The 20,815-nt window shown below is 39.0% G+C and overlaps 1 protein-coding gene across 1 annotated transcript in view; it reads left to right on the forward strand.

Annotated features, from left to right (window-relative positions):
• The window catches only part of pip5kl1 (phosphatidylinositol-4-phosphate 5-kinase-like 1), a 57,943-nt gene that overhangs the window by 1,761 nt on the left and 35,367 nt on the right, over window positions 1-20,815 (forward strand). Inside the window, exon 2 of the mRNA XM_078272014.1 lies at window positions 14,149-14,358. Coding sequence (XP_078128140.1) covers window positions 14,149-14,358 — 210 coding nt within the window. The remainder of the gene's footprint in view (window positions 1-14,148; window positions 14,359-20,815) is intronic.

Raw genomic sequence — 20,815 nt, forward strand, 5'->3', positions numbered from 1 at the left:
TCCACAACCCCCAACATACATTCACATATGTATTTAGATACATTTCATTCATTCAAAGAACTGGAGTTACATCCAGTAACTGGTATTTACGTGACAGATGTATACAGCCGATGTCAGGTGTCAGTAGGTTTCTTTTTGTTAGCTTGTCTACTGTAAACAGGTCTGCTTGCACTGTAATTAGTACATAACACAACTAACCTTGACATATGAGTTAAACTCACAAAGAAAGCAGGCCCTTATTATTGTGATTTCAAAGTAATTAAGGCAAAAATGTTTAAATGTAAAAACGCAGATTATGAGAGGAACTAAAGACTTGAAGACAATATACCCTTGAATTCTTGGGTGGAGAAAAATCTCATTAAAAAGAGGGCACAGCTTAATGTCACCACAGGGCTCGACAGTGCGAGCGTTCCACCCGCATGTGCGACTAAAGATAGATGTGTGTGATTTGTGAAATCTATTCATATAATCAATAACAGGGTATTTTCACACTTTCCGTTTTTTTGCAGATGTGGCACCCAGTAGCTCCCATAAACTTTGCTACATTCTTGTTTTAATTGTTTGTCTTTTTGCCTTTGTTACTGGAGCATGTGCGTGTCTCAGAGGTAGTGTAACCACACTGCGGCTGCTTTTGGCTCTTCATTGCAACGAATGTTGTCTGCGTGGAGTTTTGACAAAATACCCCAAAGTAACCACACTTGTGACTGCTTTATTGGTATTGCCCTGACTCTCTGTAACCTGAACATGCTGCAGAGGCGACGTAGTCTTGCTCCATCTCCTCAGCAGCTCTGCTGCGCCCTGTTCACATAACAGCGGCAGTGAAACTGTATTTCAAACTATGATGGTTCATTTAGCAATTCATCCATGGTTCACGTGTGCCGAATTGTGAGGGAAGTTTTTTAAACCACTTCTGTATATTCAACATCACTAACAATTTATTGATCAAGAGATCATGCGATAGAGTCTGCATCACATGGAAGCCAATAATAGCCTAATATATATGTTAACAGATAAAAGCAAAGCAAATTCTCTTTCCCATCCCAAATACTTGTGTAGGCCTACTACACATATAGCCTGTATTCTGTATAAGTTTAATGGACAAATGTTTACATCAATGATGCTAAAACTATAACGAAGTTGATAGATAATGTTTCCCTGATGAAGAATTTTTAATGCCAAATTATCTGCCCAGAGAATTCACCAGTGTTTTTGTTGCCGCTTTTTACATTTCTCCTTATGCGCATTGAAAACATACACTAAATGCGCTACTGCTTTTGTGTTGTTTTTCTTGTGTACCATAAAGGGACAACAACTGCATTTTGTTGTGCAACCCTGTTTTGTACAATGACAATAGATACACTTTGAACCATATGCAGTTTAAAGTATAAATAATTTCATAATTATTAAATAAATACAGTTTGAAGCAGAAATAATTAATAACCTTAGATATTTTTGGAATTCAAATCAATGTTATCACTAAATGTCTCTTCGTATCCCTTTTATTAAAGAAAAACACATTATTAAAATCCTTTGAGGATGTGGTACAGCAATTTGGAATCCCTAAGGCTCAATTATCAGATATTTGCAACTTGGCCATCTGTGGATTCAGTTCATCAGCATGAAGGCACCAGAATGTTTAGATAAGGTGTTGTTGAAATATGGTATAAGGTCATGAGGCTTCTGGGTATTATTCTATGCTTATGCAGAACCTGGGGGATGGAGCCTGGACAGCCATCAAAAAGACATTGGAAAGGGATCTGAGTAGTACACTGGATGATAAGGAGTGGGACAGAATCTGTAGGAATATTAAAACTCGCTCAATTGGAGTCCCTCCAGATTGTTTAGACTTGGTTTAAGAGCCAAACCAAATTGTTGGAAATGTAAGACAGAGGACGGACAATTACTTCATGTCCTACGGTCCTGTGATAAGGTCCAGGAATCTTGGACCGGGATACATGATAACCTATGTCAGATTGCAGGGACCCAGGTTCCATTCAGCCCAAGACTATTTGTTCTGGTAGATGGGTCAATCCTAAATGGAATACATAAGCACATAAGAAGCTGGGTTCAGACAGGTTTAATGACAGCCAGACAGATTATTTGAAGAGGATGGAAGAATGAAGGGGTGCCATCAATCCAAGAGTGGTCTTGTGAGATGGCTAGGGTGGCGGAGTTTAAAAAAATTTAATATAAACGGTTTGCCAGATTGAATGTCTATACTAGAAATGTGGAAGGTACTTGAGCTTTTCTGGAGGGCTCCTAAGAAGTTTTGTGCTGGGGAGGGACATGTACTGTATGATGGGCTTATGGTGTTGTCATTATACACAGGTTTATTTGGTTAGCTGTTTGTCTATTTTGTGTGTGTGTATGTTTAAAAAATGAATACCATTTTTTTAATCACAAAAAAATGTAAACGCTTTATTTGATACATTTTCATTGCACCCCTAAAGTTCTTTACGCGCTCCAAACATTTTCAACTTAGGAGCAAACATGCTCCTTGAGAAAAAAAGTTATTATCAAGCATTACACTAAGACACCAATTGTAATTGTACACCAATTTTAACATTTATTGTGGTCTGAGATAATTGTAGTAATAGCTTGCAACATGTATGCATGCAGCATATTAGCTCACTAGCAGTAGTGCTGCCCAGCTATACCGTCATGTCAGTCATGTAACTCCGTCTTGTAGGACATAGTAGTAGAAATGTATATATATATATATATATATATATATATATATATATATATATATATATATGTGTATATATATATATAAATAAATAAGGGCTGTCAATCGATTAAAAAAATTAATCTAATTAATTACATACATTAAAAAGAAAAGAAAAAAGGGTACTAAACAACAGTTGGTGGCATTAAAGAACAGCTTGTTTATTGCTAAGGCCATATGGTCAAAATGAAATGATTTAATAATAATGTATAATAACAATAACTCATTTCAGTAGTAAATTGCTGTTGAACCATCAGATGGGAAAAGGACATTTACAATAACTTCAAATGCACCACAAGGCTGTAGTTTACCAGTTTCATTGAACGCACCGTCTGTGTTGTTTTTCCGACGGCAGCTGCAGATTGTTACATACCGGTGTTGAATCCTCTACAGTAAAACACAGTCAAACTTTACACCGTTAGCTGTCAGCATTTTAACCGTGTTTAATCCAGCTACTAGCTAGCGGTAGGCTAACGTTAGCTGCTGTCGAGTATAGTGTTAACTAGTGTCATGTGCAGCGGTGTTTGTGTTTTAGAGCATCAGAGAGAAGCGCAGACATATCAGTGGCACCAGATTTCGGTAGCCAGGGTTAGCAGGAAGAAGATTTTTACAAGTAAATGTTCCAATTAATGATCCAGGCAGCACATTCTCTTCTCCCTCCTTGGCTAGAATGGCTCCGGGTTAATCTGCGTTATTTTTTTTAACGCGTTATTTGTTCTCAGATTAATTCATCAAAATTAACGCGTTATTTTGACAGCCCTAATATATATATAGTGGATCTCGCACCTGTAACGTTCATTTGTTAAAGCATTGACATTTTGGTCAATTTCGGGCACCAGAACAAGCTATAAACACAACAAAGACATATTACTAAGTTGGACCATTTTATCAAACAGTTGCCTGTTTAAATATCCAGCAGCATTAGCATTTGTTTGAAGTTGTGTTTCTGGCCCCCTGACGAATAAGTCCAATTTTTACTCTCCTTTTAGCTCTGTTTTGGTTTCTACCAACCACTGAGGGCCTTCACTTTGCTCATACAGTTAAACAGTAAAGTTGCAGGCTGTAAAACCAAAAACAAAGAGGTGAAAGACACTAAAAACCTTCTTAGAGCGGAGGGTACCTATAGAATCGAGTGACAACTCTTTATGACTATCTGCAACACTTATCACATTACACATTTCAATTTCATCTATTGTTATTATGAATACATTGATCAGTGCCACTTTAAATTTAACACTTAATTTAGTTTTTTTTCAACCTGGACCCTATTTTCCCATGCATTGGTGTCTAATTGACTAATGTGAGCAAAAATCTTTGAAATTGGTCCTGTATTGAGCGAGAACACTGTAACATGCAGCCGCGAATGGGGCTTTAATGTAATCCTATAGGGCAAATGTGCATCATCACTTTTGTCCACTAAAAGTGCTGTTTTTGCCACTGACAGGCTCAGATTGTTATTATAAGTGTCTGACAACATTATGGAAAGAATCCCTACAGAGATAGACCTTTTTGTTAAAAGAGTAAGATCCTTTTTGTTTAACCAAAAAAAGCCCTTATGGACGTTTGGTATTTATGGGATGGACCACCGGAAGAAAATAGGTGTGTGTCTTTTTATTCTTTGTTGGGGGGAGGGTCACCCAACATTTTGTATTCATAAAAACAGCAACATTTCAAAGTGGCTTGTTTGGTGCATATTTTTCCATGTAGCTCTTAGTCTCGGCCCTCCTTCGCTACCAGATGGGTCTGACCCATGAGTTTGCTGGGGGGCAGGGGAACACTGTCCCCCTGGTGGCTGAAACGGGTAATTGCATTGTTTAACAAATGAGTGGAATAACTACATCTGGCATGACCAGATATTTTAACAATATCTTAAATAACACAAAACAACTCAATGGTGGTAGGTAATACATCCGATTTCATATACTGCTTTAGTAAAAAAATATTACCTGGCTGACGATGGGAGCAGGACGCAAAAAATGAAAATTACTGTTGCACTAGTCTGGACATCTTGCCGTGCCAACCTTGCAATAAAGGTTTCCTAAATGCCATGTATATAAATGTGATGTCAGCTTACTAATTGAGTGCGGGTTTTGTGTAGATTTGGACTTTTATACGTTTATTCCACTTTGTTTAAACGGCGAAGTGGAGAGGCCTCGTTCACCTGTTTGGAGCTGGCTGGTGAATGTGATGCTCGTATAGGCCTTGCTGGATGCACCGTGACCCTTTTTGTGGATCTACTGATTGCTGTGGATTAGTTTTTTTTCCGTGTCATTGGATTTCTCAACGTGTCTTAACAATTTATGGTGTGACTGCGCTTTGTTTCTGCGTTTGGATAGGCATCTCAACAGACTGTAGGTCGAACACTGATTGTTCACTGTTACATTTTAGTTGAATTTAAGTTGAATTTAAGTGTCGGGGCATTCCGCCACCGTCTGTCTATTGCGTTCCAAGACAGCTGTGCCACGATTGGATTTCATAAGGGCGAATTGTTAAATTGTTACAATGTAATTTAAAATCTGCTTTAAAAATAAATGTAAAAATATATATATTAATAAAAATATATGTTTTGGAATATAATGTTCAGCTTCGGCAGCTTTACCTGTGTGCTAAAATATACAATGACTGAGGAAGCCTAGTGACGAGTTCATAGCAACCAGTGTTGAATTTGTTATTTCCCAGTGTCCTTTGCTGAATGGTCTCAATGTTTTATTGTTTTATTTAATGTGAATACTAGTTTACTAAAGGAGTAACTTAGTATTTGAAGTAATGCAGTAATGCAGGAAGTGTTCATTTAGTTTCCATGCTTATTGTGTTTCCACAACAATGTTAGTGAGTAAATCTACTGAAATGGCCACCACACCATAACAGAGGAGTGTGATGTGTAAGATGAGAATGCAGAGGTTTAGTCACATATGGCATGGCTGTAAAAAATCAAAAGACATCTGTACATCTTTGCTAAGTGCAAACTAGCACATAGGGGCAGGGTCATTCCTCTTTTTCAAATCATTTTGGAGGGTCATAGAAAAAATATTACTGGCGAGGGGAGGATCAAGTCTTTTTAGCCTAAAGGTCCCAAAACTCCTCCGGTGGCCCTTTGAATAAATAATGAACAGTCCCTTAGCGAGCTGTCGCTAAACCCACCAGATTCCATTTAAATAAACAATACTTTTAGCATGTATAGATCCAGTATATTTCCACATGTAAATCGGTAAGTCATGTGTTTATTTTAACCAAACCAGAACAGTGATTGTTGGAACAATGGAAAGATGAACCAGGACGGCTTTTGATAGTTTGTTTCTATTTACTTTGAATGACGTGCAATTTATGACAATAGAATTATGGTTTATTTAAATGGAGTCTGGTTGATTTGGTGATAGCAATTTTGGGGATGTTTTTATGTTAAAAAGGATCTTATTCTTTAACAAAAAGGTTGACCTCTGTAGGGATCATTTCCACAATGTTGTCAGACACTTTGAAAAATAATCTGCGCTGTCAGTGGCAAAACAAGCACTTCTGTGGACGGAAATTGAAGGTGTGCAATTAACTTACATTGTAGCCTGTTTCGCTGCTGCCGACTGCAGCAATCTTGCAATTTCAGAGATTGTTGTTCCCATCAGTCACCTAGACACAAAAACCTGGGAAAAAAAGAGTTATCCCTATAAAGCTTTAACATAGTGAGTTTGTACACCTGCTTAAATGTCTGTTAGCCAGACTTGTTATATTCAAGTTAAAGTACACACTGTGCATCCAACCAAGATTTGATCAAACCCCGGCAGCCTGAACACTTAAGTGGACTGTCAGAAGCAGTGAGGAGAACAGGACTTTTCTTAAAAAAGTTTTTTTTTATATTTACCCAAAAAGTGCTAAACAATACCATATAAACCAAGAATTAACCATTGGCCACGCCTTTATCTCCACCAGAAAAGACCTAAAAAATTATGATTTAACCCTACAATGTAAAAAGTATGCCCCCCATTTAAACAGTGTAAGGCTAAAAGCAAATAAATATGTAGATTACAAATCAAATAATGTGTGCTTTTGTGAGCATGAATTGTTTGGATGTGATTGACTGCAAAAGAAATGTGCACTTAACAAAATGAGGTGAAATTATGTACAATAATACCATTGCTGGCTGTTACCATGTGCGGCTTTGGCCATCTCCCCAACCATCAAACAGGGTCACAGCTTTTGTTTCATGGTCAAATGCAAAGTGCAGCTGTGAGCGTCCCTAGTAACAGAGACAAGAGCTTAAAAGGTGCAAGAAGCTTTGCATCATGCTTGTTGCTATGGAACTACCCAATAGCATGGCTGCCTAACTTACAAAAGAGGTTAATGTTGCAATGTAATTGCAGTGGCAGATGAAGATGTGGAACAGGGAGTACAGGCTGGAGGTTGAGTTTTAGTCAGACATGAGCTCTGCTTGTTGCGAAGTTAGATGATTAGTAGAAATTATAATTAAATGTTATTACGTTAAGAGGAACAAAATCAATAACTTGGACCTGGCTTCTTTTTTAAAAATTTACCATAGTTGCAATCTGTGGTTGCAAAGAATGCAGAAATAATACAAGATTTATAAAATTTGGACATACAACAAATCAAGACTTTAAATGCATCTGTAAGTGTAACAAAGACTTCAACATCCCCCTTTATCAGTATAAAAAAAAAATGAGCCACTGAATTGTGCAGCGTACAACTTTTTCCAGGCACATGCAATGGATATAAATGAGACCAAAAATGTTCCAACTAAAGGTATAAACCTTATAAAGTATAAGGTAAGTAAGTATGAGGTATCATTATTGAAAAAGGCTAATAGTTTCCTAAAACAGCTGGTCACTGCATGCAAATAGTAGCATGCTAACCAGTTGGGCTGTCCTGAATACAAATTTGATTCCCGAGCTTTGGTAGTAAGCAACGGCGGCGGGTCACAACACCACATTTGAATTTCAGCCTGCATGCTTGTTTTTTTTCAGCCTAACATTGGTGAACACAGCAGCTAATATTAGTAGCAAGAGCAACAAGTTAGTTGCAGAGTCCTTATGTTTGTGTGCGCAAAGCCCTGCCCTCGGTGAAAAACAGAGATCAAAGGAGAGGGAAGAAAGACAGCAAAACAATGAAGACTCACTGAGCTGAAATGGAAACACTGTGCTGCAACACCTGTTTTTTGATTTAATTAAAGGCATACATTTTTAAGGAATCTGTTATTTTACAGTATTAAAAAAACACAAATATCCTAATCCCGAAAACCTACCCAACAATTGAATACCGGCCCCTAAACTAAGATGTTAAACACAAATTTGTTAAGTTCTGGGAAGTTGAGGACCCAAAGGCAGAGAGCAGGTAGGCAGGAGAAAGTTGAAGTTGAGGATTTATTAAACCAAAACACAAAAAATAACCAAGGGAGTTCAGAGAATAGCTGACACAGAGAAACACGACCGGAACAAACACACATACAATGATCTGACACAGGACAAGCGGAACACAAAGACTAAATACAGAGGGTAACGAGGTAACAAGATGAAGGTGACACAAGGGCTGGGAAACAGGTGGAAAACATCAGGCAATCACAAGAGGGGGAAAACACAGGGAGTAAAACTAGACAAGACAAGACAGAGAACAGACTATCAAAATAAAACAGGAAACAGAACATAAAACAAGACCAATAATCACACAACAGAAGGAAACAAGACATGACAGAAAACCAGGCTACAAAAATGACAAGAAAACAGACTACAATAAGACAAGACAAAACACCAAAACCATAACAAAATTAGTACCTGCTTAAAATCATCATGTCATAGTCATTGTGAACATGTTGGCATGCTAACATTTCCGCTGTCACAGAGCTGCTAGTGTGGCTGAAGAGTTTTAGGCTGAATCCCATTTCTCTGTCTTACCCTTACCCTTTCGTCTTACCCCTAGCCCTTGTCCCTCGAAACAGAGTGGTAAGGGCTAGGGGTAAAAACATACCCCTATGAAATGAGACGCCACTTGGTTACATCATCATACATACTTAGGTCTGTTTGCAATAAATATTTGTATACACACTGCATGGTGTGTTGTATATCTGTTTCAGTTATCACTGTTTTGAATGTCATTGATGTTCAGAATGTCATTGATGTTCAGAAACACTTTCTTTGTTAACAAAAAGCTGTTTTTATCGCCCAATAAAGTAAACATTATTACAACTATTAGAACCATAACTTACATGTCACACACACATACAAAAGGCACTCAAATGTATAAAACAAATAAAAGACACACAAGACCACAAACAAACAAAAAAACTACAGCTATTCTAAAATTCCAGACCACAGTCTGATGTCTGTTGGCCAGTAACCGTTCCCTCCAACCCCATTTCTTTCATCCTGTCCTGTATCATAACCAACGACAATGTACAGGTGCATGAACAGGAATGAATAGAGGGTTTTCACGATCATCAGATCTGAAGTCGCCATGTTGGAGGTACTCCGCATCGCAACAAAGCACAGGCACTGAAGTAGATCCCGAACGATGTCAAGGAAAATGGTTAATTATTGCCGTGTTTTAGGTTGTACCAATAGGTCAGACCGAGAAAACACATTTGGAATATTATCAACTTCCAAAAGTTATTAAAAATCAGGGAGAGGAATGCCAGAAGTTATCAGAGGAAAGGAGGCGCTTGTGGTTGGCAAAGCTCAACCAGGATCTACGAGGGAAAAATCTGTCTTGTTCGGTCTTTGAAATGAAAAAAAAACAACTATTGAGAGTCACTTGACTACACCTTGAGTATCGCAATTATATCATACAGTTAAGGTTAGGTTGATTAAAGACGTTATTGCATTACCTACTTTGGCCTTCACAACACAACGGTCGTTAATGATGTTGGTACTCACCCATCCACACACCATCTGGTTATAAGCCTCCAAACTTTTGTAGGATTTAAGGTCTTCCGCTGTGTATGGGCTTGGCGAGAAAACCAGGTAGTTGACTATATCGAGATATGCAACTGAAGGAAGAATCACCGGGTCGCCATGGATCCAAGAAGAGGGAGCCAACTTGTAGCGATCTGCACCGCCAGTAAACTGTAATTTTTCTAAATATCGCGCCTTTTTTGTGGTCCAAGTCCTTCCATGCCTTTGCATCTTGGACGCGTTTTTGATGAGCTTTTCTGTTGTTTAGACATAAAGTATTAAAGTATCCAAAGTGCACAATACTCCATTACTCCATTCAGTTGTTTACACCGAGTGCCTCCAATATGGAGGCGTCCAGGTTACCGCCCAGAACGTGACGTCGGTGAAAACCCTCTATTACACATGATTACCATAATACAGTATCAATACAATAATGAATGGCTACAACATGAACGCAGAAACTTCTGCTCGTTTTCTGCCCGAAAGTGGATCAGCTGCCGGGTTTCCTCAGGCGTCCCTGTGTGATACAGTACGGTATATGTAAAGCATGTATTGATGTCTCCAAAGCAAGTAGTGTTATTCACTGATATCAAACGAAATAGGCTGCTAATGGAGTTTAGTTAACACTGTAGACATGCATGGAGTCCATTCAAGGCAGAGAAATGTGGGACTGTTAGCGTTAGCGTTAGCATAGCAAGCTAGCGATTTTTAAAAATGATTCAATTACAAATATGGTTGCAAATATATATGTACAGGACTGCGTAGAGCACAAAACAAGACAGTCATAATTTTTAAATCAATTATTTAAGCCGAAAATACTTACATTTATGGATTGATCTGGCAGCCATTGTTCCTTGTTGCGCAATGTTGCTTTTCAAGTAAGTAAGTGTCTTGACCCTTCCCCTTACCCCTTAGTTTTGCGCGCTCACGTGAGACTAAGTGCCGTCCCAATACTCATTTTGGTCAAGGGGTAGGGCTAAGGGCCGCCAAGCAAGCTTACTTGAAAAGCAAGGGGTATCCAGATTCATTGCGCAACAAGGAAAATGGCTGCCAGGTCGACCAGAGAGACCCATAAATGTAAGTATCTTCGGCTTAAAGAATTGATTTAAAAATTACGAGTCTTGTTTTGTGCTCTACACAGTCCTGTACATATATATTTGCAAACATATTTGTAATTGAAACGTTTTTAAAAATCGCTAGCTTGCTATGCTAACGCTAAAGTTAACGTTAACATTAGCTACGTTAGCGTTAGCATAGCAAGCTAGCGATTTTGTGACTGTGTAGAGCACAAAACAAGACCGTCGTAATTTTTAAATCAATTCTTTAAGCCAAAAATACTTACATTTATGGGTCTCTCTGGTCGACCTGGCAGCAATTTTCCTTGTTGTGCAATGTATCTGGATACCCCTTGCTTTTCAAGTAAGCTTGCGTCCTTGCTTGGCGTTATGCGTGGTATATAGCCCTTACCCTTAGCCTACCCCTCGACCAAAATGAGTATTGGGACAGCACTTACTCTCACGTGAGCGCGCAAAACTAAGGGGTAGGGGTAAGGGGAAGGGTTAAGACAGAGAAATGAGATGCAGCCTTAACGTTAACGTTAGCTACATTGCTTATTTGCACAACAGTCCTGCATTTCATTACATTGATACGTGCTTTACATATACCGTCCTGTATCGCACAGGGACGCCGGAGGAAACCCAGCAGCTGATCCACTTTCTGGGCTGAAAACAAAGTTTCTGCGTTCATGTTGTAGCCATTCATTATTGTATTGGTACTGTATTATTGTAAACGTGTAATTCTTTCCTGTTCATGCACCTGTACATTGTTGTTGGTTATGATACAGGACACTAATGAAAGCAATGGGGTATGGAGGGAAAGGTTACTGGGCAACAGGCATTAGAATGGGGTCTGGAATTTCAGAATAGCTGTAGTTTTTTGTTTGTTTGTGGTCTTGTGTGTCTTTTTTTAATTTTATACATTTGAGTGCCTTTTTTATATGTGTGTGACATGTAAGTTATGGTTCTAATAGTTGTAATAGTAATAACGTTTACTTTATTGGGCAATAAAGACAGCTTTTTGTTAACAAAGAAAGTGTTTCTGAACATCAATGACATTCAAAACAGTGATAACTGAAACAGATATACAACACACCATGCAGTGTGTATACAAATATTTATTGCAAACAGACCTAAGTATGTATGATGATGTAACCAAGTGGCGTCTCATTTCATAGGGGTATGTTTTCACCCCTACCCCTTACCACTCGTTTTCGAGGGCCAATGGCTAGGGGTATACTAAGGGGTAGGGGTAAGACAGAGAAATGGGATTCAGCCTAAGTAAGCTTCCGTCCTTGCTTGGCGTTAAGGGGTATCTAGCCCTTCCCCTTAGCCCTACCCCTCGACCAAAATGAGTATTGGGACAGCCCTTACTCTCACGTGAACACACAAAACTAAGGGGAAGGGGTAAGGGTAAGGGGTAAGACAGAGAAATGAGACGCAGCCTTAGTCTTGTTTTACATTCAATGCCAATGTTTTTAAAACTTCTTGTTTTTATATGTTATGTCCAGGTGGCAACTACAGTACGGTGAAAGTTAGGGAAAGATTGTGGTTATGAAAAAAGTTAGTTGTAACAGGTCACAAAGTGGTTTATCCTGCAAGAAGTCAAACATGCTACTTGCTGACATAAAGGACACAATACTTACTGCATTGGCATTGGACATAAATTGTGAGGTTCAGATCGTTCAAATATAGATGTAATTCTGGGGATACTGGGATGCAGTGGGTAGAGGAGAGACCAGTTCAGACCCACGGTCAGAAGGGCTCTTGAGTCTTGGTCTGCTGAGATGATTTTTGTCTACAATCATAAAATCCACATGGAGATGGAGGCTGCTGATCCAGATTTTAATCATGTAAATATGTTTAAACTATTTTACTGTCGGCTGTAGGCGACTTGTACACCTGTGCAGCACCTGTGCACCTTTGTAAGCGACAGCATCTTATATAAGATAACAATAATATACAACAATGTGTCCTGGGTTTACTGCTAACTGGGTGCAGAGTGTGGTTTCTTGAGTTTTTTCAAAGAGGCTGCTGTGCGATGTAAACAATAAGGTTATCTGCCATTGCTGTAACACCACACAATGGCGCTAACACACAAGCTGAATGAAGGAAGTTACACTGCCCCTCTGAACATTGTTTCATAGCGATCATCTCTCATCCAGGTCGCTGTTCAACTCGCGACTTCAGGCTGCAGCTGATAGTTTACATGGTGGATCATGGCTGGATAGCTTGCTTGTCTTGTTATTAAACATAATGTCAAATTATATTTCCTGATTTTCAGCCATACACAATGTTATTGACGTTGAATCTTGCCAGCATAACATTAGCTTTGTGGCTCATGACGTTAGCTGTCTGAGCCAAAGTGCTCTATGAGCTGAGCGGACTATAAATATCTCCCCATGCTAAGTGTGGGAAGTCGTATCTAAGGTCTGTCCTATTTACTGAACAACGCTTGCATTGCATAAGAACCTTACTGGATAGGAATGATTGTTCCAGGTATTAGTCAAATCATCAAGTGTGACCAGGGAAACAGAGTTAGTGTTTGAAAAAACTTTAGATTTTGGTAGTAAAACGCAATGAATGGTCCTAAAGAAGAAGAAAAAAATTTGCCAAGTGACCATGGTATAAGCAGGCTAATGCCCTTTGAGGTGTCCATTGTCAGGAATTAATGGACTTCGTCAGGGGCAACCTCCGTCCTCCATTAATTCCTGACAAGTTGGCAATTATGTTGGGTCGGGCATTAACCCCAACATAATTGCCAACTATTTTGATAATTGATTAATCGGTTTAAATCATTTTTATGGAAAAAAGGTAAAAATTATTTGATTCCAGCTTCTTAAATGGGAATATTTTCTAATTTCTTCACTTCTCTTTGACAGTAAACTGAATATCTTTGAGTTGTGGATTAAACAAGACATTGGAGGATGTCAATTTGGGCTTTGGGAAACACTGATCGTCATTTTTCACGACCAAACAACGAATCGAGAAAATAATCAAGAGATTAATCAACAACGTAAATAATAGTTAGTTGCATCCCTATGGGACGCAGAGTCCAACATTGCAGATTGATGTGTATTTCATAGTTTATTGATAACGTGGTAGCTTTATAGCACAGAGAAACGGACATTAACTAATGTGCGTTATTATTGTACTTTTGCTGTTTGTTTTTTCATTTACTGTAACAAATGTAGACATAGTTGAACATTTAAAATGTGTTTTAATGAAGAGATGTGGTAGTTGAAGGACCCACAGCACAGCCCATGAGGCTATCATGCCTTGGTGTTTTCATAATTACCCTGTTAAAGACTCAACTGACAGTCAGCTGTCTTTTGTGTTTGTCATTGGCCTCTCTGGCCTCTACTTACTCTTTGATTTCTTTTTGCTTGAGCTTTGAAAACCTCTTCCGCGTTTACAGTAGCAGGTGAATGTAGCAGTCATACATTTTGGATTTGTGTATTTTTCTGTACCCCAGATGGAGATGTCAGCAGCTGCAGGTAGTCTGGGTATGTCTGGTCACCGTCAGCACTCGGTAAAGAGGAGGAGGTGGGGAGGTTTGAGGCAGCAGTGGAAGCTTCTGGGCTTGTTTGAGATCGATCAGCAGCACGAGTTCTACAGCCTGACTTGCATGATGAAGGAGGGATTGGCAGCAGCCACCCAAAACACCATAGACAATGCACCTACAGTGAGTACTGGTCAGCAGAGGCACCATTTTAATCACCTATACATATGCACATTCAAATTTCAAATTTAACCACTTAGTATTCAAATGGAAGTGTAGTTTTATTTAGGATCATAAGATTACCGACAGGGCTTCACTTTTACTGTAAGAGTGTATCTGTGTGTGTGTGCATTAAAACATAATGCACGTTTCAAAGTAAATGAATCCAAATTGAATATATGAAAAATAAATATGTTTTAATAGCTTGTAGCCTACTCCAATGAAAAGATAAAAATAAAATCATAGAAAACACAAAAACAAACAAACAGGTTAACATTGTGATACTGACTCATTTTTCTTAGCCTTCATTAGTCTCACATTGCCAACTCTATAGAATAAGATCTGGCTACACCACATATACATTCCAGGATACGAAAAAAAAAAAAACTCTCTGGGTTGTTTGCATTTCTTTAAACCAATCACAATTGTCTTGGTAACTTCCGGACACAGCGGCTATGGCGCTGCAAAATAGTCTTGGGAAGCAACTTGTTTTTGATGGAACTTTTGACACAATACAGTAACATTAGCTATTCAAATTAGCTAGATACATGGTTAAAAGTAATTTGCAATTTATGTCGCTGTGTGAAAATCATAATAAAAAACTTAATGTGTACACCATCCTACTCAACGGTTAGGGCAAAACGAAAGTGCTTTACAGATGACTGATAAGCTGAAAATAAGATAAACAATGAAGTAGTAAAAAAAAAAAAAAAAATAGGTAAGATAAGGTAACAAACAAAACAGATAAGAGGGAATAAACAAATAAATAAAACATGAATGCAATACAATAAAACATTGCCATAAAACATACTAATTAAAAGCGAGGCTTAAATGGTAGGTTTGAAGTCTATGTTTAAATATATCAAACCTTTCAGCTGCTCTCAGCCTCATTGAAAGACTTGTGCCAAAATTTATTTAAAATCAATAGAAAACTGGGAGGCAATTAATACAAGGGCTTTTAATGTAATGTGTCCTCTCCTTCTGGGCTTAGTCAGCACTCGGGCAGCAGAGTTCTGAATCAGTTTTAACTGATTTATAACTTTTTTCGGGTAGACCAGACAGGAGAGCATTACAATAGTCTAGCCTGCTGGAATTAAAAAAAATAGTCTCTCTGTGTTTCACAGAGGGAGAAATGAAACTTCGATGTTTATCCCAGATTATGAGAAGGAGATTTGGTGACATACCCCACATTAGTATAGATTAGGTAAGTTTAGGTCTGCGTCAAAGATGACACCAAAGTTTCTTGTCCTACAAAATTGAATGTTATTTTGCTATTTTCTCTCTCTGAGTCACACAACCGATAACTAAAATTACTGTTTTATCCTGGTTGCACTGTAAAAGGTTTTGTGACATCCAGGCACTAATATCTAAAATACATTTAAAAAGAGCTTCATCTAAAAAGAGCACCAATTGTTAATTGATTGCTTTCCTCCTTCATGTGAAAATGCCACAGCTGAAAGGGAATCCCCTTCTAAACAAGGGCTTAACATAAACATGGTATGTGGTATGCAATGTCCACCGTGCTGCTGCTGAATGAACAGTCACAGAGCAGTTCAACACACAGCCGTGTGCTGCTGCTTAACCCTAATCCCAGTCAAACACACTGCTGACTCAGCAGGCTGATGCATAACTGTCCTGTCTGTTGTGTTGTCTCTACAGAGACAACACAACAAAAACACAGCACACACACACACACACACACACACACACACACACACACACACACACACACCTTTTACGTAGAACATACAGTGGCTTGAGACACATTCTTTACCCTCTACTTTTCCCATATGTTGCTGTTTATAATGTTATTATAAATGAAACAGAATTGATTAAATGTTTTTTTTTGCCATACATTCACACACATTGTCTGATAATGACAATAATGACAGATATTTCATTTCAGACCCTTTTATTTGGCATTTTACACACACTCTCTACTTTATTTCCATCTCTTTATAGACTTGGCTTTGTGCAGGCATTGTACACTTTAGCATTGAGATTTCCCTTCATTTTTTATTTAAACAAATGTTTGTCTTTTTAGGAACAACATATAAGTAAGGGACCGTTCGGTATTTATGGAATAGACCACCGGAGGAAAATAGGGGAGGGTCATGTCTTTTTATTCTTTGCTGAGGTGTAGCTCTCTCAGTCTCTGCCCTCCTTCGCTACCAGATGGGTCTGACCCATGAGTTTGCTGTGGGGCAGGGCATAGACATATGGGGCAGGGGGAGCTGCCCCCCTGGTGGCTGAAACGGATAATTGCATTGTTTAAAAAATTAGTGGAATAATTCTGGCATGATCAGATATTTTATAAATATCTTAAATAACACAAAACTAAATGGTGGTAGGTAATACATCAGATTTCATATACAGCTTTAGTAAAAAAAATATGACCTGGCTTACGATGGAAGCAGCAGGACACAAAAAACGAAAATGACTGTTGTACTATGTCTGGACATCTTACCGTGCCAAGGTTGCAATAAAGGTTTCCTAAATGCCACATTTGATGTCAGCTTACTAATTGATTGCGGGTTTTGTGTAGATTTGGACTTTTATACGTTTATTCCACTTTGTTTAAACGGCGAAGTTGAGAAAGCCTAGTGACGAGTCCATAGCAACCAGTTTGTATGTTGAATATTACCCAGAGTGCCTTGCTGAATGGTCTCAATATTTTATTGTTTTATTTCATTTAGTTTCCATGCTCATTTTGTTTCCACAACAATGTTAGTGAGTAAATCTACTGAAATGGCCACCACACCATAACAGAGGAGTGTGATGCGTCAGATTAGAATGCAGAGGTTTAGTCTCATATGTCATACCTGTGAAAAAAACAAACAAACAATGGAAATCTGTATATATTTGCCAAATGCAAACCAGTACAGAATGTATTGATAAATTGTTGGGGGAGGGTCATGCCTTTTTTCCAAATTGTTTTGGAGGGTCATAGAATTTTTTTTACTGGCGAGCGGAGGGTCATGTCTTTTTTTGGCTAAAGGTCCCAAAACTCCTCCGGTGGCCCCTTAAATAAATAACGAACAGTCCCTAAGTAAGTAAGTAAGTAAGTGAAGTTTATTTGTATAATATACAGAGTATATGGATGAATACGATGACCAAACAAGCAAAAATGGCAAGAAAATTCAAACAACATAAAAATGTGGTGGGAGTGGCAGCTGAGGTTAAAGGATTTAATCTATAGATTTTTAAGGAATAGATTATCCACACCCTCATCGTTTTAGGGTGCGCTTTATTCATTTTAGCTGTTCCAGATTTGCTAAAGGTCAGAATCCAGTAAGACTGCAAAGAGAGACTTAGGGTGTACCACAAAAAAAGAAGTTAAAAAGAATTTTGCAGTTGTAAAGACTGCAAACAACAACCTACGTTGATAAAGAGTTAGGGATGAATTGTAATTTAGAAGACAGAGAGAGAGATTTAATCACAGCTCGACCCAGTCTTGTCTGATAGAGAATCCTTAACACGTTTCCAAAAAATAGCAATAGGATATGGCAATTCCAAAACATACACTATGTCAAAATGTCCCTGGAGCATTAAACTTTTATTCCGTAAGATTTGAGTTAGGTCGTTTCTAGTACTGTACATCCATGAAGATGCGAGCCGTCTGGGGACACACACAGCCGTGGAGATGATAGAGCCGGAGAGTCAGTGGCTAGCTTACGTGGCTAACAGTGCTAATGGAGCTATCGGGATTATTCACTGAGGCTAACGGGGAGGCGTGATGTTTTCAGCACTGTTTACCGTTTTAGCACCCTAAAACGTGTGGCGACGTCAGTCAGTGCACGCCCAGCCCGGGTAAAGTTAGTGCACTTAGCCGAACAGTGGCTGGCATCTAACCAATGTGACACAAATACCCTACTAGCCACTGAGACAGAATGTGATATAAACCTTAGCTGATGAAGTGGAGGCCTAGGAAGAGCGTGCAGCACTGCTTTCCCTTTATTTGCCTCACTTGGGGAGGAAAGGTCCGAACATCCCCTCCTACCCGAGTGCGGCGCCTCACATTGCTAAAATTATTAGCTGACACAACATGGCTAACAGTGCTAACATCTAAACCAACCTGAGCATCAGAAAGGGCAGGGAAGAAAAACTCTTGAGCCCATACAAAATTGATGCCGGGAGCAATTCAGGGTTCAGTGTCTTGCCCACTTCGACATGGGACTGCAGGGCCAGGGATCAAACCACTGACCTTCCAATTGGTAGACAACCGCTCTACCACCAGAGCCACAGCCGCCATGTGAGCAGGTCCAGGATGGCAAGTGATGGTCCTATCCTTGAAGCTCTCGGCGGGGTTACGTTAGCGGAGCTGCCGAACTCGCTGGCTGCACCCTGACTGCTGCTGCTACAGGCGGAGATGAGAGCCAAGCTGCTTTCAGGCTTTACGGGTGGTTAACAGTAAACCTGTTTGAGTCCACTTGGATCGTTCACCCATGTCTTTAAATTAACCCATGAGTCGCGAGTCTCTAGTATCATTAACTCGGATCAGTTGAGTCCTACTACAATTCAATCTAAAATTCAATTCAATTTTATTTATAGTATCAAATCATAACAAGAGTTATCTCTAGACACTTTACAGATAGAGTAGGTCTAGACCACACTCTATAATTTACAAAGACCCAACAATTCCAGCAATTCCCCCAAGAGCAAGCATTTAGTGCGACAGTGGCAAGGAAAAACTCCCTTTTAGGAAGAAACCTTGGACAGACCCAGGCTCTTGGTAGGCGGTGTCTGACGGTGCCAGTTGGGGGTGTGATGAACAGTGGCAATAACAGTAACAAGTAACTCTACAATTCTTTGAAATCAGTCCTGGATTTTACAGGAAGCCAATGCAGTAGCTAATACAGGAGAAATATGATCTCTTTTCTTAGTTCTTGTCAGAACACGCGCTGCAGCATTCTGGATCAGCTGGAGAGTCTTAAGGGACTTATTTGGGCAACCTGACAGTAAGGAATTACAGTAGTCCAGCCTGGAAGTAACGAATGCATGGACTAGTTTTTCAGCATCGTTTTGAGACAGGATGTGCCTAATTTTGGCAAGGTTATGAAGATGAAAAAAGGCTGTGTTTGAGATTTGTTTTAAGTGGGCGTTAAAGGATATATCCTGATCAAAAATAACTCCTAGATTTCTGACAGTAGTGCTGGAAGCAAGGGCAATACCATCCAGAGTAATTATATCTTTGGATAATGAGGTTCGGAGGTGTTTAGGGCCGAGCACAATAACTTCAGTTTTGTTTGAGTTTAACATCAGAAAATTGTAGGTTATCCATGATTTTATATCTTTAATGCATACTTGAAGTTTAGCTAACTGACTGGTTTCCTCTGGCTTGATTGATAAGTATAATTGGGTGTCATCCGCATAACAGTGAAAATTAATTGAGTGTTTCCTAATAATATTGCCTAGAGGAAGCATATATAAGGAGAACAAAATTGGTCCAAGCACTGAGCCTTGTGGCCCATGGCTAACTTTAGTGTACCTGGAGGATTTATCGTTAACATTAACAAATTGAGATCGATCAGAGAAATAGGACTTAAACAAGCTTAGTGCGATTCCTTTAATGCCAACTAAATGTTCCAATCTCTGTAACAGGATGGTATGGTCAATAGTGTCGAATGCAGCACTAAGATCTAATAGGACAAGTACAGAGGCAAGGCTTTGTCAGCAGCAGTTAGAAGGTCGTTAGTAATTTGCTGTCTCTGTGCTATGATGCATTCTAAATCCTGACTGAAAGTCCTTAAATAAACTATTGCTATGTAGAAAATCACATAACTGATTAGCGACTACCTTCTCAAGGATCTTGGAGAGAAAGGGAAGGTTACATATAGGTCTATAGTTGGCTAAGACATCAGGATCGAGGGTGGGTTTTTTCAGAAGAGGTTTTATCACAGCTACTTTAAAATGACTGCGGTACATAACCTGTTATTAAAGACATATTGATCATATCTAGTAATAAAGTGTTAACCATGGGTTACGCTTCTTTAAGTAGCCTCGTTGGGATGGGGTCTAAGAGACAGGTAGATGGCTTAGCTGAAGAGACAAGTCATCACTACTCAGAGTTATAGGAATAGATGGCTCAAAACTGTCAGCCTGGCTACAGTGCTGAAAAGAAACCTTGGGTTCTTATTTTATTCTATTAGTGATGAGTAATAGTTTGTTCTGGCATTTCTGAGGGCCTTCCTATAGGTTTTCAGACTGTCTTGCCAATCTAAACGAGATTCTTCCAGTTTGGTGGAACGCCATTTACTTTCAAGTTTTTGCGAGATTTATTTTAATTTGCTAGTTTGGGAGTTGTACCAAGGTGCTAGTTTCCTTTGCTTCATCATCTTCTTTTTGAGGGGAGCAACAGAGTCTAAAGTCGTCTGTAGGCAGGCCGTAGCACCGTCTACAAAATCATCTCTGTTATATTAAA

The sequence above is a fragment of the Sander vitreus genome, chromosome 16, assembly GCF_031162955.1.
Source record: "Sander vitreus isolate 19-12246 chromosome 16, sanVit1, whole genome shotgun sequence".
In the NCBI taxonomy this organism is placed as follows: Eukaryota; Metazoa; Chordata; class Actinopteri; order Perciformes; family Percidae; genus Sander; species Sander vitreus.